The sequence below is a fragment of the Galleria mellonella genome, unplaced genomic scaffold (genome assembly GCF_026898425.1).
Source record: "Galleria mellonella isolate WM207_F2 unplaced genomic scaffold, CSIRO_AGI_GalMel_v1 utg463, whole genome shotgun sequence".
In the NCBI taxonomy this organism is placed as follows: Eukaryota; Metazoa; Arthropoda; class Insecta; order Lepidoptera; family Pyralidae; genus Galleria; species Galleria mellonella.
The window spans coordinates 139,534-155,830 of NW_026442102.1; the positions used below are offsets into that span (position 1 = coordinate 139,534).

The 16,297-nt window shown below is 36.1% G+C and overlaps 1 protein-coding gene across 1 annotated transcript in view; it reads left to right on the forward strand.

The window, feature by feature from the left end:
* Nucleotides 1-16,297, forward strand: part of LOC113514633 (unconventional myosin-IXAa) — a 42,988-nt gene that overhangs the window by 13,990 nt on the left and 12,701 nt on the right. The window contains exons 2-3 of the mRNA XM_052898621.1: nucleotides 6,768-7,049; nucleotides 7,543-7,730. Of these exons, the coding sequence (XP_052754581.1) occupies nucleotides 6,768-7,049; nucleotides 7,543-7,730 (470 nt within the window). The remainder of the gene's footprint in view (nucleotides 1-6,767; nucleotides 7,050-7,542; nucleotides 7,731-16,297) is intronic.

Here is a 16,297-nt window from a genome sequence, read left to right on the forward strand (position 1 = left end):
TACGAGACAAACACGAATCCAAATATTTCGATTAAAAAAGGATCATCGACGTCTACATAATTAGTAACAAAATTGGATAAAATATATCCTATTTATCTATATCTAGACCTAGACCCGAACTAAGCAGTTCATAAAAGTTCATTTTCGAAAGTGCTCCAGTCAAAATTTGAACCCGAGACCTCAAGCTTGTTGTCAAGCTCCTTTCCGTAGGAAAAGAGTTTGACAACACTACAACTAAGAAAATCGTGTTCTTTTTAAGTCGAATTAAAGATTACTTCGTAATCGGTAATACAATAAATATATTAGAGAAAATAAAATGCTCGCCGAATCTTGAATGAATAATGAACGGATATTACTGCGACCGAAAAGTCAGACAAGGACATACTCGTATCCGAAGCTGTCAATCTAGATTGCGCGCTCATATTGGAAGAAAATGATACGTAGGTATAATTGCCAACAGCATTTAGTTACAATAGCCTCCAATCGTGTTACCAGATCGACAACATTATTTTCGCCCGCGATGCCTGATTGCCTGCGAGCAGCGCGATCGACACGCATTCCATAGATGCCTGCGGGGCGTGTTGACATGCCACCAGTAGTACAGTGCGAACAGTGTGACGCGCGCGCAGAAAGTAAAAGCCCTAGCGAGCATTCCGCGCACGCGCGACGCGTGCCGGCCGCGCGCGTGCATCGTTTTTGCGCGGCGCCAGCCACCCGATCTATTCCGTAGTCCGGCGACATTTCGCAAAACAATTTTATAACACCTAGCGTACTATGAATCATTTATCATTGACACATGTTGTTAATTGTAATTGTCGATGCTCGCTCCGCGCTCCGCGTATACAAGTAGTAACGTCTCTACTCACACTCTAACAACTTAATTGCGTTATGATTAGTTACTCCTTATTTATCCGTTTCTTGCAACTTTAAAATACAATTGCATCTACATTGATGCATTTTTTGCTTTGTTTATAACCATTCCCTCATGTTTTATCTTCTTTATACATGCTGTTTTTTTTATTTATGAAAATGGAATAGTATAATAATTTTGCCTGCGTTTTTGGTATACATAATATGTATGGTAATAAGAGAGGAGTTGAGAATGAAGTCAGGTCTGGTAATCTATCGTGATTCATTCACGATGGTTTTTTGGCATAATATTACTGAACAGTCTATATAGATAGTAATGATTCTATTAGACCCGTCTCTTAATTTAACCTCTCTTTGAAATGTACGACTTGGAATGATTCAATCAACAATGGGATAACCACTTAAAGGAAAGTATATCAACAGAAAATAGCTCAGCTGCTGTCTGTAATAATGTCCCGCATTACAGACGTAGCTGGAGAGCTAAGGGGTTACGTCTTCGCGACGTGTCATATTACCATTGGTATTGGTATGGATACCATATCAGACGTTAACTTACTATTGCAAAACATAGGCCTCCCCCATAAGGGAGGATTTTGCCAATAGTTGTCATGCTTGCAACTTGGCAACTGCAGTTAGGCTTTGGTCATGTTTTAAGAGGGATGTTGCTGCCCATCCTTCGATCATTATTTTCCCTTTGTCGCCTCTTACGACATTCACAAAAACTGAAGCGGCAGCCCATTCTATGCTGAGACCATAGGTAATTTATTTATTTATTCAATAGTACAAATGTGTGTATACATGGCGGACTTAATGCTAAAAGCATTCTCTCCCAGTCAACCATAGGCAAGTGTCAGAATATACGAATGCGGTACTAGTAATTATTGATATACATACATACTAAAATTACATATATAAATGTAATGCCTGTGATATTACTACCATGCGAGTACTATCCTTCAAACTGATACACAACTATGAAAGCAAATTCAATACACAATTTTTTCATTATTTTCATAGAATATTTTTCTAATTTCGGGCGCTTCTAAACTTAACGCAAATATTATGGGATCCAACATAAATGGTCATACGACATGAGGCTAGTGCAGCAACCATCATCGCAGCATTCACCTGCACGAAACCGGTCGGCGCCGCGCCGCGCCGCGGGCCGCCGCGGGCCGCGTCCCTACAACCTCTCCGGCAAACCCAACCGCACATGACGCACACTCAGTGGCGGGAACTGACGTGCCCTCTAAACATTGTACATACTAGAATAATAATATGAACGAATGAATATGCTCAGAAATATAATCCCTAAGACGATGTTCAGAGTACTTTGTCGTCTTTTACCGTTGTGGTGAACGTATCGCGAGAGTGGTGCCCGGTTCGACGAGCCATTTAATTTACGATTATAAAGTGGTACACAGATTTATTTTGATTTCATAAAATAGGAAGATACTTTCAGTTCGACTGTAAAATTTTATTCCTATTATTTTATTACACTTCATATTTTTTTTATAGTTTTATATATTTTTTTTATATTATGTGATTAAATGCATAATTTATTTTTTGTTTTAATACTGTGATTCTAATATACCTATATCTTTGCTTTAGCGGTGTTTTTTCTTAATGGGCGATAATGGAATGGTAACCCCGCTTGAGCTATCGGTATACACTGGCGGGGCACCAGTGAGGGATGATAGGTGAGGATAAAAAGACAGGTCAATTAGCCCGTAGCGTGTCTTTAGCGGTGTTATTGTTGATCACAAAACTTCTCCGTTTGAAATTTCGATAAGAAAGATGATTTGTTTAGTTAAGAGACAGTTCCTTTGTTTCATATGACTCATGATCGCATCGGAACCTATTTGCACCGGAGCAAATCGTCATTGTGTTCGTTATCAGCGCCTTTACTAATCCGCCGCCCTTTACCTGATGTTTACCGTTACCGGCACAAGTCGAGACAGCTCTCGTACTTGCATTATAATTGCATATGCGTGCGACGCGACGCGACGCCATGCCACGCCACGAACAATGCTCTCTCACATAGTCATGTGCTGACTGGACATATTTTTATATTCGAATATTTTAGTAGGTTGTCATCGTTTGAAATAGTCGAATTCTGATTCGAGTTTGAAGACTTGGATGTCTCGTGTACTTGTAGGGATATTTCAGTACTTTTTTCAATTGATTTCAGAAACTTAGTTGTTATGTAGATAATAAATATATATTTATGTATATTGGAATTTTATGTACTTGCTATGTTCGTCGTATCCGACAGTTATTTCGGCAATTTCTTTCAAAATTCCCGTTATACATATACATCGTTAAAAATTTGACACAAGTTTTAAAAATAATGTAATACCTAAATATGTAGTAATCAAATAATATTTCGTTTAGTAATAAAGGAAAACATTAATGAAATGATGAAACAACCACAGGAAAACTTATGATAAACAGGTATCTGGTATTTGTGTACCGTAAGTACTCGAAACCTGTATTCGGATATCGTGTATTCGAATTGTGATTACTCGAGTACCAGAGTATCTATCTACTCGAATCAGCCTGACTCGGCACTACTCTCTCAGCCCCAGCTTACATTGCGTGGCCAAGTTCACATTGCGTTCTCAATGATAGATAGATAATTTATTTACATTACTTACAGCACACAAATTACCATAAAAAAAAAACATACACATCATACACAGTAAAAAAGATAAAAGAATGAAAATAAAAAAGCAACAAAACAAAAAAGACCAATAAAATATAAACCAACAAGTGTGCCATAGTAACACAAAATGGTCACAACTCAGTTTATTACTTTGCCCTTAAAAGAGCAAAACACTGATATTCTGTTGTGGCCAAGAGTCAGTCGCGAAATTCCTTATTAAAAATAATAATAAAAAGAAATATAATTAAACTGCATTGTGTGTGTCCATTACATTCGCCTCCATTTGATATTATATTCTAACTAAATAAATAAATAACAGATACCATTAGATGAGGGGTAGTCAGAGGTCACTTTCTGTCACATTCAGGCAATAAATCAGGCAATGATCTCAAGATTCATGGCTACGTAGGTGGAAATGAAGCGTACCACCATACTATTAGTAATAATCAGTTTGGAAATATGAAAGATCTTATATTAATGTATATTTATAAATTAAATAAAATTCCGATTTTTTTTTCTACATTTTTTTTTTATACTACAAAGATGGCAAATAAACACATAAAATAAGTATACAAAATATACATAAAAATAATCCCGTCTGATGATAAACTGTCACTGTAGCCTACAGACGTCTGCAACAGTTTTAAAGGTCTTAGGTATATTAGGTATATATTAGGGGGCGCCACCCTCATACGAGTAGTAGTTGAAAGTGTTTTAAACACTTTATAATTTCATCACGTCTTTTCAGTTAGATAAATAAAAAAAATTAAAGAAAATTTAATTGTGGAGATTTTTGAATTGTAATTTTTATTAATCGAACGCTCAGCTCGAAATGTTTTTTAGCTGAAAATGGGAAAGAATCTCAGTTGTCAGTTTGTAAAAGCAATACAAACAAAAGCTGGGTAAGCTTGATATTGTCAACCTCTTGATTGAATTAATTAATAAATGAATGAGTATACTGTATTTGCATTATACAATATAGGGAATAAGCAAGACAATTAGCAAATATAACGATACAGTTGTTTAGTATAAGTACAGTAAGGCGATCTTATTGCTGAGAGCGATCTTTTCAAGACAACCTTAGTATAATGGACTAATTGTTGTACAGGTGGTATATAGTGTAGTGGTTGATTGGAGGTAGTGTTTAATTCAAGATTGTACTCTTCACACTCGTGTATCCTACTTATGGAATTCAAAGCTAAACAATCAAGAATTGTTTATTATTTATATAAATGACACAAAATTATAAGATATATTACCAGAGGGAGACTTTGTACAAAAGTCGATTGCTTTGGTACCTCTGTCGCATTCGTGTTTCAACCGTAAAGCAATTGTGTTTGCATGGCTGTGTTTCGGTTTGAAGGGTGGGATATGGCGTGAATTTATTGGGTACGGAGGAATAACACCTGAGTCCTCAGGAATGGCAACGCATGGGGGTATCATGGGCGAAACAGTATACTCTGTTATGTCCATGGTATTTAATAGACCACTTTTCATCAGGTGGGCCGTCAGCTTGTTTACCATTCTAAGTTGTATAAAAAAAAAAGATATGCAATTTATATACGATATATATATGAAATTTTATATTTGTCAATTACATTAAAACAATCATATCTTTATATATTCATATAAGTGCATTGAAGTGATACAGTGCACCTACGAGAATTCTGGCTGAGATTCCAATTGAGAACTTTCACAGGTGATCGCTCAGTTTCACTGGAAACGACGAAAGCTCTCTCAAAATATTTGGAGAGGCTCGCGGGGCGCGGGGCGAGGGGCGTGTGGGCCGGGGGGCGGGGGGCCGCGTGTCCTTCGATTACGTACCAATAAAAAGGTTTTTGACGCAACTAGTGCGCTTCATATCGATTTGGAATTAAACCGTATTTCATTAGCTGCAAGACACAAGTCGGCGGCGCGCGCGGCGCCCGCGACCGGTTGTCGCCCCGCTCCCCCGCCGTTTACACCCGCGCCCCCCGTGCCCTTACTCCTTAACAACCTACAAAAATATAATCAAGTGATTATTCCGCTCGTGTGTTCGGTCACATTTTTTATATGAAAAGTGACGTTAAACCGGAAATAACCAGTTTTCACTACACACATTGTTTACTACTGAAAACTGATATTTTCCTTGCTTTTGTTATGTGTTTATTAGTCAAGCGCCACCTCTGCCATATTGTATTAGATTTTACGTTGGAACAGACTCCATCTTCATGCTGTATTTCTAATATAGTAGACAGGACTGAGTGCCAACGACCTGTTGAAATTCCTTCGTTTCATGCATGCGTCACGGTTATTAGAGAACGGTATTTCAAAATTCAACCCATCGACTCCAAATATGTAGTTATATTAAAAATAAGAGTTTTAAATTAATTCAAATTACCTTATTTCACTATTTAAGTGGGAATAAAGTTAAATACGTAGTCGGACAGCATTTAATTTGTATACCTTGTTAGGATTTTACAAATATGGTAAGCATTAATTATATTATTATAGTTAGAAATACGTTTCAAGTGGCGCGGAAAAAGGAAGCCTATACCCAGCAGTGGGTTGACGTGGGCTGAATAGATAGATAGGTAGAAATATTTTTTCTTTAAAGTACATAATTATATCTAATTTATTGTCTGTGGCTTTACTCATACAAAAGGTACAGGTATGAAAAGGACGAAACAAATATTATTGATATACCTAGGGCTGCCATCCGTCCGGAATTCCCCGGATTTTTCTTAGTTTGAAAGGCGTCCGGGAGCCGTCCGGCAGGGGTTTTAGAAAAGTGTGTATACGGTGTAACCAGGACACTTGTTGTCAGGGGAAATTTATTTTTTTTATAGGTAGGCAATCAATTGAAATAAACCTTAGTTACAATTCATTCACAATAACCCGCATTCAAGGAGGCTCGGCAAAATAGTTGATCGAACGCCCCCACCCGTTTTCTGAATATTTTTCAGAACTATCCGGGGAAAAAACCATATTTTGCCCAAATGTCCGGGATTTTTGCCGTGTTTATCCGGTGTCGGCAATTTAGGTGATGGCAGCCCTAAATATACCTAACGTGGTAATTATATCACTCCGCACGTGTAGTTATTTTTTATAATGGGTATAAACAGTATGGTGGCCCTGCTTGAGCTGCACACGCTGTGTCGAGTAGACCACTGGACCCATCGAGGCGAATACGTTAAGATTAACCGCAGGGTATATTGCTAGCATAACTAACGTGTGTGGTTGTGTCCCCCAGACGCATCGTCGTCTAACGAGGCGGTGCACCTGCAGCGGCGGCTGCTGAGCCTCAGCTCGGAGCTGGTGACGCTCCGCAACCACCTGCACGTGGGCGGCGCTGCAGCGGGCGCGGCGGCGGGCGCGGGCAAGGCGCCGGCGCCGCAGCCGGCCGTGCCGCCGCGCGCGCCGCACCTGCTGCCGCCGGCGCCCGCGCACCACCCGCCCCCCTCGCACCCGCCACCGCCCGCTCAGCATCCGCTCTCGCCGCCCCCGCCGCCCCCGCCGCCCCCGGCCCCACCAGGTTACTTCCAAGCCTGATCTAAAGAGAAAGATGTCATAGTTGTTCTTTATTAAGATTATGCTAAAAACCCAACTTCAATTATGAAATGTTAGTATGGACTGAAAATGAACGTGAAACGTATTATTTATAAAAAAATATTGGAATCGGTACAAAAATGCAGTCGAATTGTCCGTTGTTTAATATTCCAATTTTAATAAAAAGCATTTAAAAAAGAATCAAACTTATAATTTTTTTTACATAACATAGAACGGCAAACAAGCTGACGGCCTGTCGGATGGAAAATAGTAACTATCGCCTATAAACATGAGTAGTACCATGCACATAACAAAGTATCTTCAAACCGAAACACAATCATGCAAACACAACTGCTTCACGGTAAAAACACTAATGAGACAGAGGTGGCCAAGTAAACGACTTTTGTACAAAGTCTCCCTATGGTAAATATATTATAAATGTTAAAAATAGGTGACTCATGGTGGACTGTTTACCACAGAAGCAAGATGGCGCAACAGCGGCACGGTGGCCGCACCGGCGGCGCCGGGCGCTGGCGCGGGCGCGGTGAGCACGGCGCCGGGCGCGGCGCAGCTCGACGTCGACGACCTGATACACCTGCGCGGGCCGCTCACCGAGGACGCGGTCGTCAGGGCGTTGCAGGCCAGGTTCTACCACAACAAGTTTTATGTGAGTATGACCTATAGAGGATAGAAGAGGTGAAATGCTGGGCCATCTGATACGATTTTTTAAAGAATATAGTAGAAGGAAAAATAGAAGGCAAAAGAGGAAGGGAAAGACTGAGGAATAACTACATAGAACAAATAAAGGAAACACTACGAGTCACGTCGTATAGGATATGGCCTGGGATAGAACTGGCTGGAAGATGCATGAATTAATTGCACCGACAAGAGGAAACTCTTAAATAAGAAATAAAATAAAAAAATGACCTACATGGAAACACAAGTTAATCAGCCCATGGTACCCGTCGTGCGTTGCCATGCCGTGCGCTGTAGTACTAAAGTGTTATGCCTCTGTACCTTATAATTTGACTGCCATATCTCACCCTTCAAACCGAAAGACAGCCATGCAAATACAACTATTACACGGTTGAAACAAATGTTCCGGGGAGTCGATCGACGTAGGCAGATTCAAGCTACTTTTTTACTGAATTCAAAAAGAAGCAGGTTCTCAATGTTTGTTACCTTATAACTCCTCAGTTGTAAACCGATTTGAAAAAACTTTTTTTACGTGAAAGTATATACTTACACTCTTTAATTATCTTAATATAATTTAAGGAAATCTTACTCGTTTTTCAATTTTTACGACTTGGAATAAAAATTAGGGCGGTTCTCTCGCTGGAAAACGCAAAGGAAAATTTAATATTTTTTTAAACTTTAAGGCTCAGTTTTGTGAAGCATCCCATTTTCGATTTTTGATACTAGTTACGGGAGGTTACGGGTGCGTAGTGTTAAATTTAAAGAAACTATAAGAAGGTTAGGAGAATTAGGGCGAGGAATGACTTTTGCTTACAGACACGAATGTCACCAAATACACTGTGAGGCCTTTTATACTCAAGTTTTTCTACTATATATATGTAAGCAGTAGGTAGTTGCCTCCGTACCCAGTAATTTAACCGACATACTTGGTTAAATTATAGGATGATAGTGTTATTGGTTACACTGGTTAATACTGCAGGTGTAGTATCTGCTAGATTTATACCGCGCGGTCGATATATTTAGGACGTCCAGGAATTTTATGCGCTCATTTAGAAGGAAAAACAAGATAGCGTGTCTCGGCATAGAAAAGTATGTCGTAAGAAGCGACTAAGGGAGCTTAGGGTGAAGACAGCGTTGTATTTCTGTAGACGCCTGATTGCGTTGCCAACCTGCTTGAAACATGGTACTACAACTGCAAAATTCCCCTTATGTGGCAGGCTTATGTCCAGTAGTGGATAGTTAAGGGCTAAAATAATAAAACATGTGTTTCATCTGTAATAGTAAAATAAAGTGTCGTCATCAAATCCAAAGACAGTAGGCGCGGCGCACACGTAGCTCGCAGACACGGCGTTATAGAGTTTTAGGGGTTTTATTATGCCCGGATTAAAATGTAGGAGGATTGTCTATCATAGAATTAAAAGCTTGAGAAGACGAGACAAATATAAAGGGAAGTTTTGTCCATGGACAAAATGTCCCCGTATCTGCAGGTCGTTTCCTTAACACTCATGGGCACTACATATCCGTTTTATAAACTTATGATATAAATTTTATAATACAAAATTTGTATCTGCGGATTAGGAATCTCGTGAGAACTCGGCAACTTTCAAAATTACAGAAACTGATGATGTTTTATATAACTATCACGAATTACTTCAACATTCCCACGGCGGACGTTACAGGTTCTATAAAGAGTACAATACGGCTTGTTGTAAATATGGTATTTTTATTTTACAACAATTTATATTTTAACATTCATCTAGGTCAGTAACAACGTCGATGTTTTTCTACAGTACTTAAATAGATAGTGTATTGAAAAAAGTGCATATGAAAATAGAATTACAATTAATTTAGACTGTGTGCAAGCTGTTTTACTTTTATTACAAATAATAAAGTAATAGTCCTTTCCCGTGGGAGTCGTAAGAGGTGACTAAGGGAGAGCGAGTGATGGGCAACAGCAACCATCTTAAAACATCTCTAAAACCCAACTGCGGTGCTAATCCATCTGCTGCGGAGGCTATGTTCAGCAATGGACAGTTAAAGGCTGATATGATGATGATGACAAATAAAGTAGTTATAAAATTACTAGCTGTATCCCGCGGTTTCTCCCGCATGAACATTATCTAAAGTATCCTTTGTGCTAGGTTTTTGCATGAAAACGTACAAAAAAATTCATCCACCGTTATAAACTATTACATTTATAATATTAGTAGGATATTAACATTATATATATTTTTTTAAATTCTGACTTGTACTGAAGATATTTGTTTATGTTATAATCAAGATCTTGTAATAGAGAACACACTGCTAAGTCGCGCTATTATAATCAAAGATTTCGAATTAAATCAAGAATTCAAATTAAGTTTTTTTCTTATATATAATATTATTTTAAAAGTAATAAAAAAATTATTAGACGATTTACTCCAAAATGATACCACTTTTATAGTTCCACTAGTGTTTTTTTATATTTATTTACATAACAAAATTATAGTTAGACATTACACAAAGAGATACAAGAGTGGTATGCAAAAATTCAAATCATTCTTATTCTTTTTTTAAATATACTATATGGCTTCTTTCCAGCCATGACCATGCTCGACTATATGACAATATTGTCCTTAATCCGCCCACCATGAATAAAAAAAATTAAGATAACTAAAGAATAAACAATGTCCTTGGTAGAAATTTAACAATATTACACTACATATAATAATGAACAAACATAACATTTTTGAACTGCTTTAGATCTAAATTATAGTTATCAATTAATGTTAGATGCTCATTTAAAATAAACAAAATAACTTTTAGAAAACAAAGTTTTGATACTTTTTATAATGCTGTTTTTCGTGTGTAACAACCGTGTCGTGCCCCTGGTGGCTATAAAGCCATCATGCTGGCGGAAGATCATTCTCCATCACCAACACTATGTCACCTATTTGTTTTCCTTATGATTACATTTGTATCTATGATGAAACCGAAGGAGAAACTTAATTAAACCTCTATATATTATTAATGAGATTATAATGTGAAAACTGGTAAAATAATGTGATGGTCTATTAATATTAGTACAGCGTGTCCATTAACTCTTAGAGTTTCATCTTCATCATTCCACGGATTCGAGGAGGTAAGTACACTTTTCTTATTACTAATCTTTCTTTTTTCTTTCAGGTTCTTTAATTCATCGGCCAGGTAAGTTTCTTGAAAATTCTCTAGATATTGTAACCATTTATTCAAAAGTTGTATTAGTAATTCTTCCTGTAAACCTATTTCAGAGAGCCATAACTTTTGAATGAATATTTTTGCTCGAATAACAACAGGTGCTAACCATCCAACTGGATCAAAAATGAGAAATTTCGGAAATAACTTTTCTTTTAGTTACAGGTGTCTTCAGTTCAGGAAGTTGTACAACATATTCAAAATGATCACAACTTCGATTCCAGGTAAGTCCTAGAATTTTCATAACACTATTTATTTTTAATTGCACGCTTTCTTGTGCTATATCTTCTTCATTAATTACTTTCAATAATTCATTACTATTGCTACTCCATTTCTGAAGCTCAAATCCTTTTTTTAATAACTCTTTTATGTCCTTATAGATTTTAATACTTTCTTCGACTGATTCACAACCTGTTAGTAAATCGTCCATATAAAAATGATTTAGAACTCTTTCAGCAGCAAGAGGATAATTTTTGCCTTCATCATAAACAATTTGATGTAAACACCGAACAGCAAGGTAAGGTGTTGATGCCGTTCCAAATGTTACTCGTAATAGTCTCATATGTTGCAGTTCACTTTATGATCACGCCATACCAGACGTTGAAAATGTAGGACCTTTATCTGTCTATACATTTTAATTATATCAGAATTAATATAGGATAACGACGCCAACGTATTAAGATATGACGCAAGTCAGCTTGAAGACATAAATATTAAAGATAGCCATTTTATCCATGGACATCGAAAACAACTCTTACTTTTGTAGTGGTTCTATCCTGCACCACTGCATGGTGTGGTAAATAGTGCTTCAGGATCATCTTGTTCAGTTATTGGTACTTTCTCCATGTGTCCTAATTCTAGATATTCTGAAATGATCGGCGTATTTAATTTTTAAATTAGGATCCATTGATAATCTTTTTTCTAGTTGCAGAAATCTTTTAGTTGCAATAATTTTAGAATTGCCATATTTACAACTGGGATCATCACTACGGAATGGAAGATTAACTATATATCTCCCTGAATTGTCCCGCTCGTAGTATTTGTAAATATTTCTTCACATTTCTTTTCTTCTTCAGATAAATGTTTTTTAAATATATTGTTTTCAGCTTCCAACTCCCAAAATTTCTTTAATAAGTCATCTTCACTTTATATATACTAATCAGTGGCCTTTGTATATTATTTTTATCTATATTAACAGGGCCAAAATTCCCAAGCGTTGGCTGAGCTATAGGTACACCTGGTGGACCTTTAATTACACCATCTAACAAGATCTGACTGTAAACACGAGAAGAATATCGATTTTGTTTGGTGTGTGAAATGATGGATTGCCAGTTTGATATTTGAAAACTCCTAGGTCACCACAGTTCTACAATAATTTGCCTCTCAGGGAGGATTGAAGTGAGTTTACTCAAGACAAAAGCTTGAACCTTAAATGTAAAATTGGGATCATGAAGTGATTGTAATGAAAAACCATAGACTTAGAGGTCAATGAATGACCCTGATCACTTTAATCCTGTAATTAACTTTTGTGTGGTATCTTTTTTGTGTGCACAGCAGATTCAGTAATAAAACTTTGAGAACCTGGATCTATTAAACAAGTGTGATAATACCTGATTTCGAGTAATAATGCTGTTGCAAGTAAGACTTGACAGTTTGAGGTCGAAACACAGGCTGTGACACTAGTGGATTGATCTACAGACGATGATGTTGTTGCATGTGCAACGACATCTTGTTCAACCGATTGATTTGCGATACCTGTAGTGTCGGTTGAATTGATATTGGTAACATTTTTTAAATGGAGTAGAGAATGATGCTTCCGTCTGCATAAACGGCAACGAGAGATTTGACGACAAGCAAATACAGAGTGCCCTGGACATAAACAGTTAAAGCACAAACCCTGGGATTGGACGAATTCGCGTCTAATATCAGTTTCCTCTTTAGAAAACTTTTACAATTTGCTAAACGATGACTTTCTAAGGACATATAAAATTGGCTGTGTGGTATACTTTAGTATTATTATTAACATTACTTTTATGCACTACATTAGACTTAGACAATTTTGGATCAATAAACTCTAACGCTCTAAATCTAGTTTCTAGAAAGTCTTGGAACTGATGAGGCAACTCATCTGAGAATGATTTTAAGTTCCCATTGCTTGTGAGACTCCACATCTAATTTTTGACTTATAATATAGATAACAAGCACGTCCCAGGTACTGATGTTTATTCCTAAATTGTTAAGCCCATGAAGACATTCATTAGTAGTATCTAGCAACTCCTTTAGTGTACTAGCTGATTCAGTACTGATGCTTTTTTGATTCATAAACCTTTTCAGAATACAGTTTGAAAGATATTTTTTATTATTATATCTTCTCTCCAACTGTTCCCAACAAATAGTATAATTATCATGTGTAATCGGTACATGACGTAGTAATTGCTCCGCTTCCCCAACTAATAATCCTTTCAAGTAATGCAGTTTTTGTACGTCATCTAAATGTTTATTATTATGTACCAATGATACGAACATTCTAAAATAATCCATTCTGAATATTTGTGAGAACGGGGATATAGATATCTTAGCTTTAAATTACAATTAAGATTATTACTATTGTTTTGTTCGGTATAACTTGCACTTTCAGTACTCGACTGCCTTAAACTAGTCAATGTTTCCTTCAGTTGAAATTTGTATTCTATATATAACTCTTCAGTAGAATCATAGACGTTATTACATACGTAGGAACTAGCATTCAAATCTTTGTAGTCTGTATTTTGAATAAGTTGTGTATGTGTCGAACTAAACTGACGCCATAATTCTTCTAAAGCTTCTAATCTAATACTAATATAATCTATAGAACGAAGTCGCTCCTTGGGTGCCTTTTTAAAGTTGGATTTTGCTCTACTAATTCTTGCACTTAAATCAAGCTGTACTTTTATATATGAATCCATTGTATAAGTTTAATTTTAAAGTTTCAATAATATCCAAAGTTTTTACAAGTAAATATTTATATGAAATGTTTAGAGTAAATTCCTTAGTCTTCTGTAATTAGATAAATAAAATGTACTCACAGTTCACCAGCACTTATCACTTACAACACTATGTTTAGTTCTTCTTCGATGTTATGCAATATGACGATACAATGTTCAACAACAACAATTGACGCTCGCCGACTTACAAAAATGCGATTTAAATTTGTCGTTAATCCTCGATACTCCGACTCGATGGACCAAAATATAGACGATTTACTCCAAAATGATACCACTTTTATAGTTCCACTAGTGTTTTTTTATATTTATTTACATAACAAAATTATAGTTAGACATTACACAAAGAGATACAAGAGTGGTATGCAAAAATTCAAATCATTCTTATTCTTTTTTTAAATATACTATATGGCTTCTTTCCAGCCATGACCAATTATAAACTAGAAAGGTAAACATCCTCGTTACACCAGTTTTGTTATTAGCACGTCCAAACTTATTAGACTACATTAAATTTAATATATGGCGAAAACAACGTCATTAAAACGCAGTAACGCAGACGTAATATAAGTTAACGTACTAACAGACTGGCAATTCAATGATACAAATGAGATCAGAAAATAGTTACACTAGCGTACGTGTTTAGTTTGTTTAGTTTTAGCACAAATTATATATTTATTTATTTTTTAAATTTTATTTCATTTCTTTATTGACTACATTAAAAAAGAGTGTTTGGTTCAAAGGATGAACTAATTGCTAAATTCCCGTATTTATTGTAATTTTTACTTTAATTTAGCATGTTCAGAACTATATTCGACACACATGGCGAAACCATATTTTCATATTTTATCTTTTGTTGTATATTTTGAAAAGTGTAAATGATTTGATTGTATAAACTCATTTGTAAATTTACGTGTGTCATAAATGGCCCAAATAAAAAGTTTATCTATCTATTTGGATTAAATTAGATATTTTTTTCTACCCATTCGTGTACAAAATATTCCTAAAAGTTCTATAATTTTACATTTAAAGAGATAAATGTTTAAAGTGTAATTACGTGAAAAATTTTGAGATTTCTTTTCTTAATTTATCTTATATCTTTATTATAGGTTTAATGCACTTAACTAATATTACTATTACATTCTGTTAAAACTAATTCCACTGAAAAACAAAAATAAATAAAAATTTATTTAGTTCTTACTTCCGTCAAATCAGCTTTGAGCTTTTATTGTGTAGGTGAGTGTTCCACTTCTCTATCTCGTTCTAGTATTATATATGTTACTAACGGCACGCACGCACGGGTGGACATTTTTATATTTAAAAAAGTGGCCATTAAGGCTGCACACACGACGGAAGCTTAAAAATGGAGTAACTTCTCCCATTTTCCCAACATTTCTCTTTACTGCTCTGCTCCTATTGATCGTAGCGTGATGAAAAGCATACTATAACCTGCCCAGGAGTATAAAGAATAATTGTACCAAGTTTCGTTAAAATCCGTCGTGTAGATTTTGTTTCTATAACGAACATACAGACAGACAAAAATTTTACTGATTGCATTTTTGGCATCAGTATCGATCACTAATCAGCCCCTGATGGTTATTTTGAAAATATATTCCATGTACAGAATTGACCTCTCTACAGATTTATTATAAGTATATATTATGATTATTATATTTATATTATTATGCCTTATAATCTAAAGTTAAAACACATTCTGTCTATAGAAAATGTCCCTTACCCATACAGGGCGTGAGTATATTTGTTTGCAGCTTGTATGGATACATTAATGGATCGTGTATAAGCCAGACATGTAACTGGTTAGTAAATTAATTTCATTATAACACGTTTAATTTGCATAACGGACATCGCTTTCATTTTGATGGATGTCATGATTTGTTTTGCTTTCAAAGTATAGAATTAAATACAAATATACATGACTGATGACTCTCTATAGTACCTATCGTATGAGTAACTAAGTAGGCATTATTTATAATTATATGTACATACATTACATACCTAAATATATACATTTATAAATATAAATGTATGTATTTAGGTATTCTATTTCAATTAGACAAATTTCTGTCGAAATATTTTTTTTTTATACAACTTAGAATGGCAAACAAGCTGACGGCCCACCTGATGAAAATGGTAACCGTCGTCTATAGACATGAGCAGTATCATGGACATAACAGAGTATACTGTTTCACCCATGATACCCCCATGCGTTGCCATTCTTGAGGACTCAGGTGTTATTCCTCTGTACCCTGTAAATTCACGCCATATGCCACCCTTCAAACCGAAACACAGCCATGCAAACACAACTGCTTCACGGTTGAAACACGAG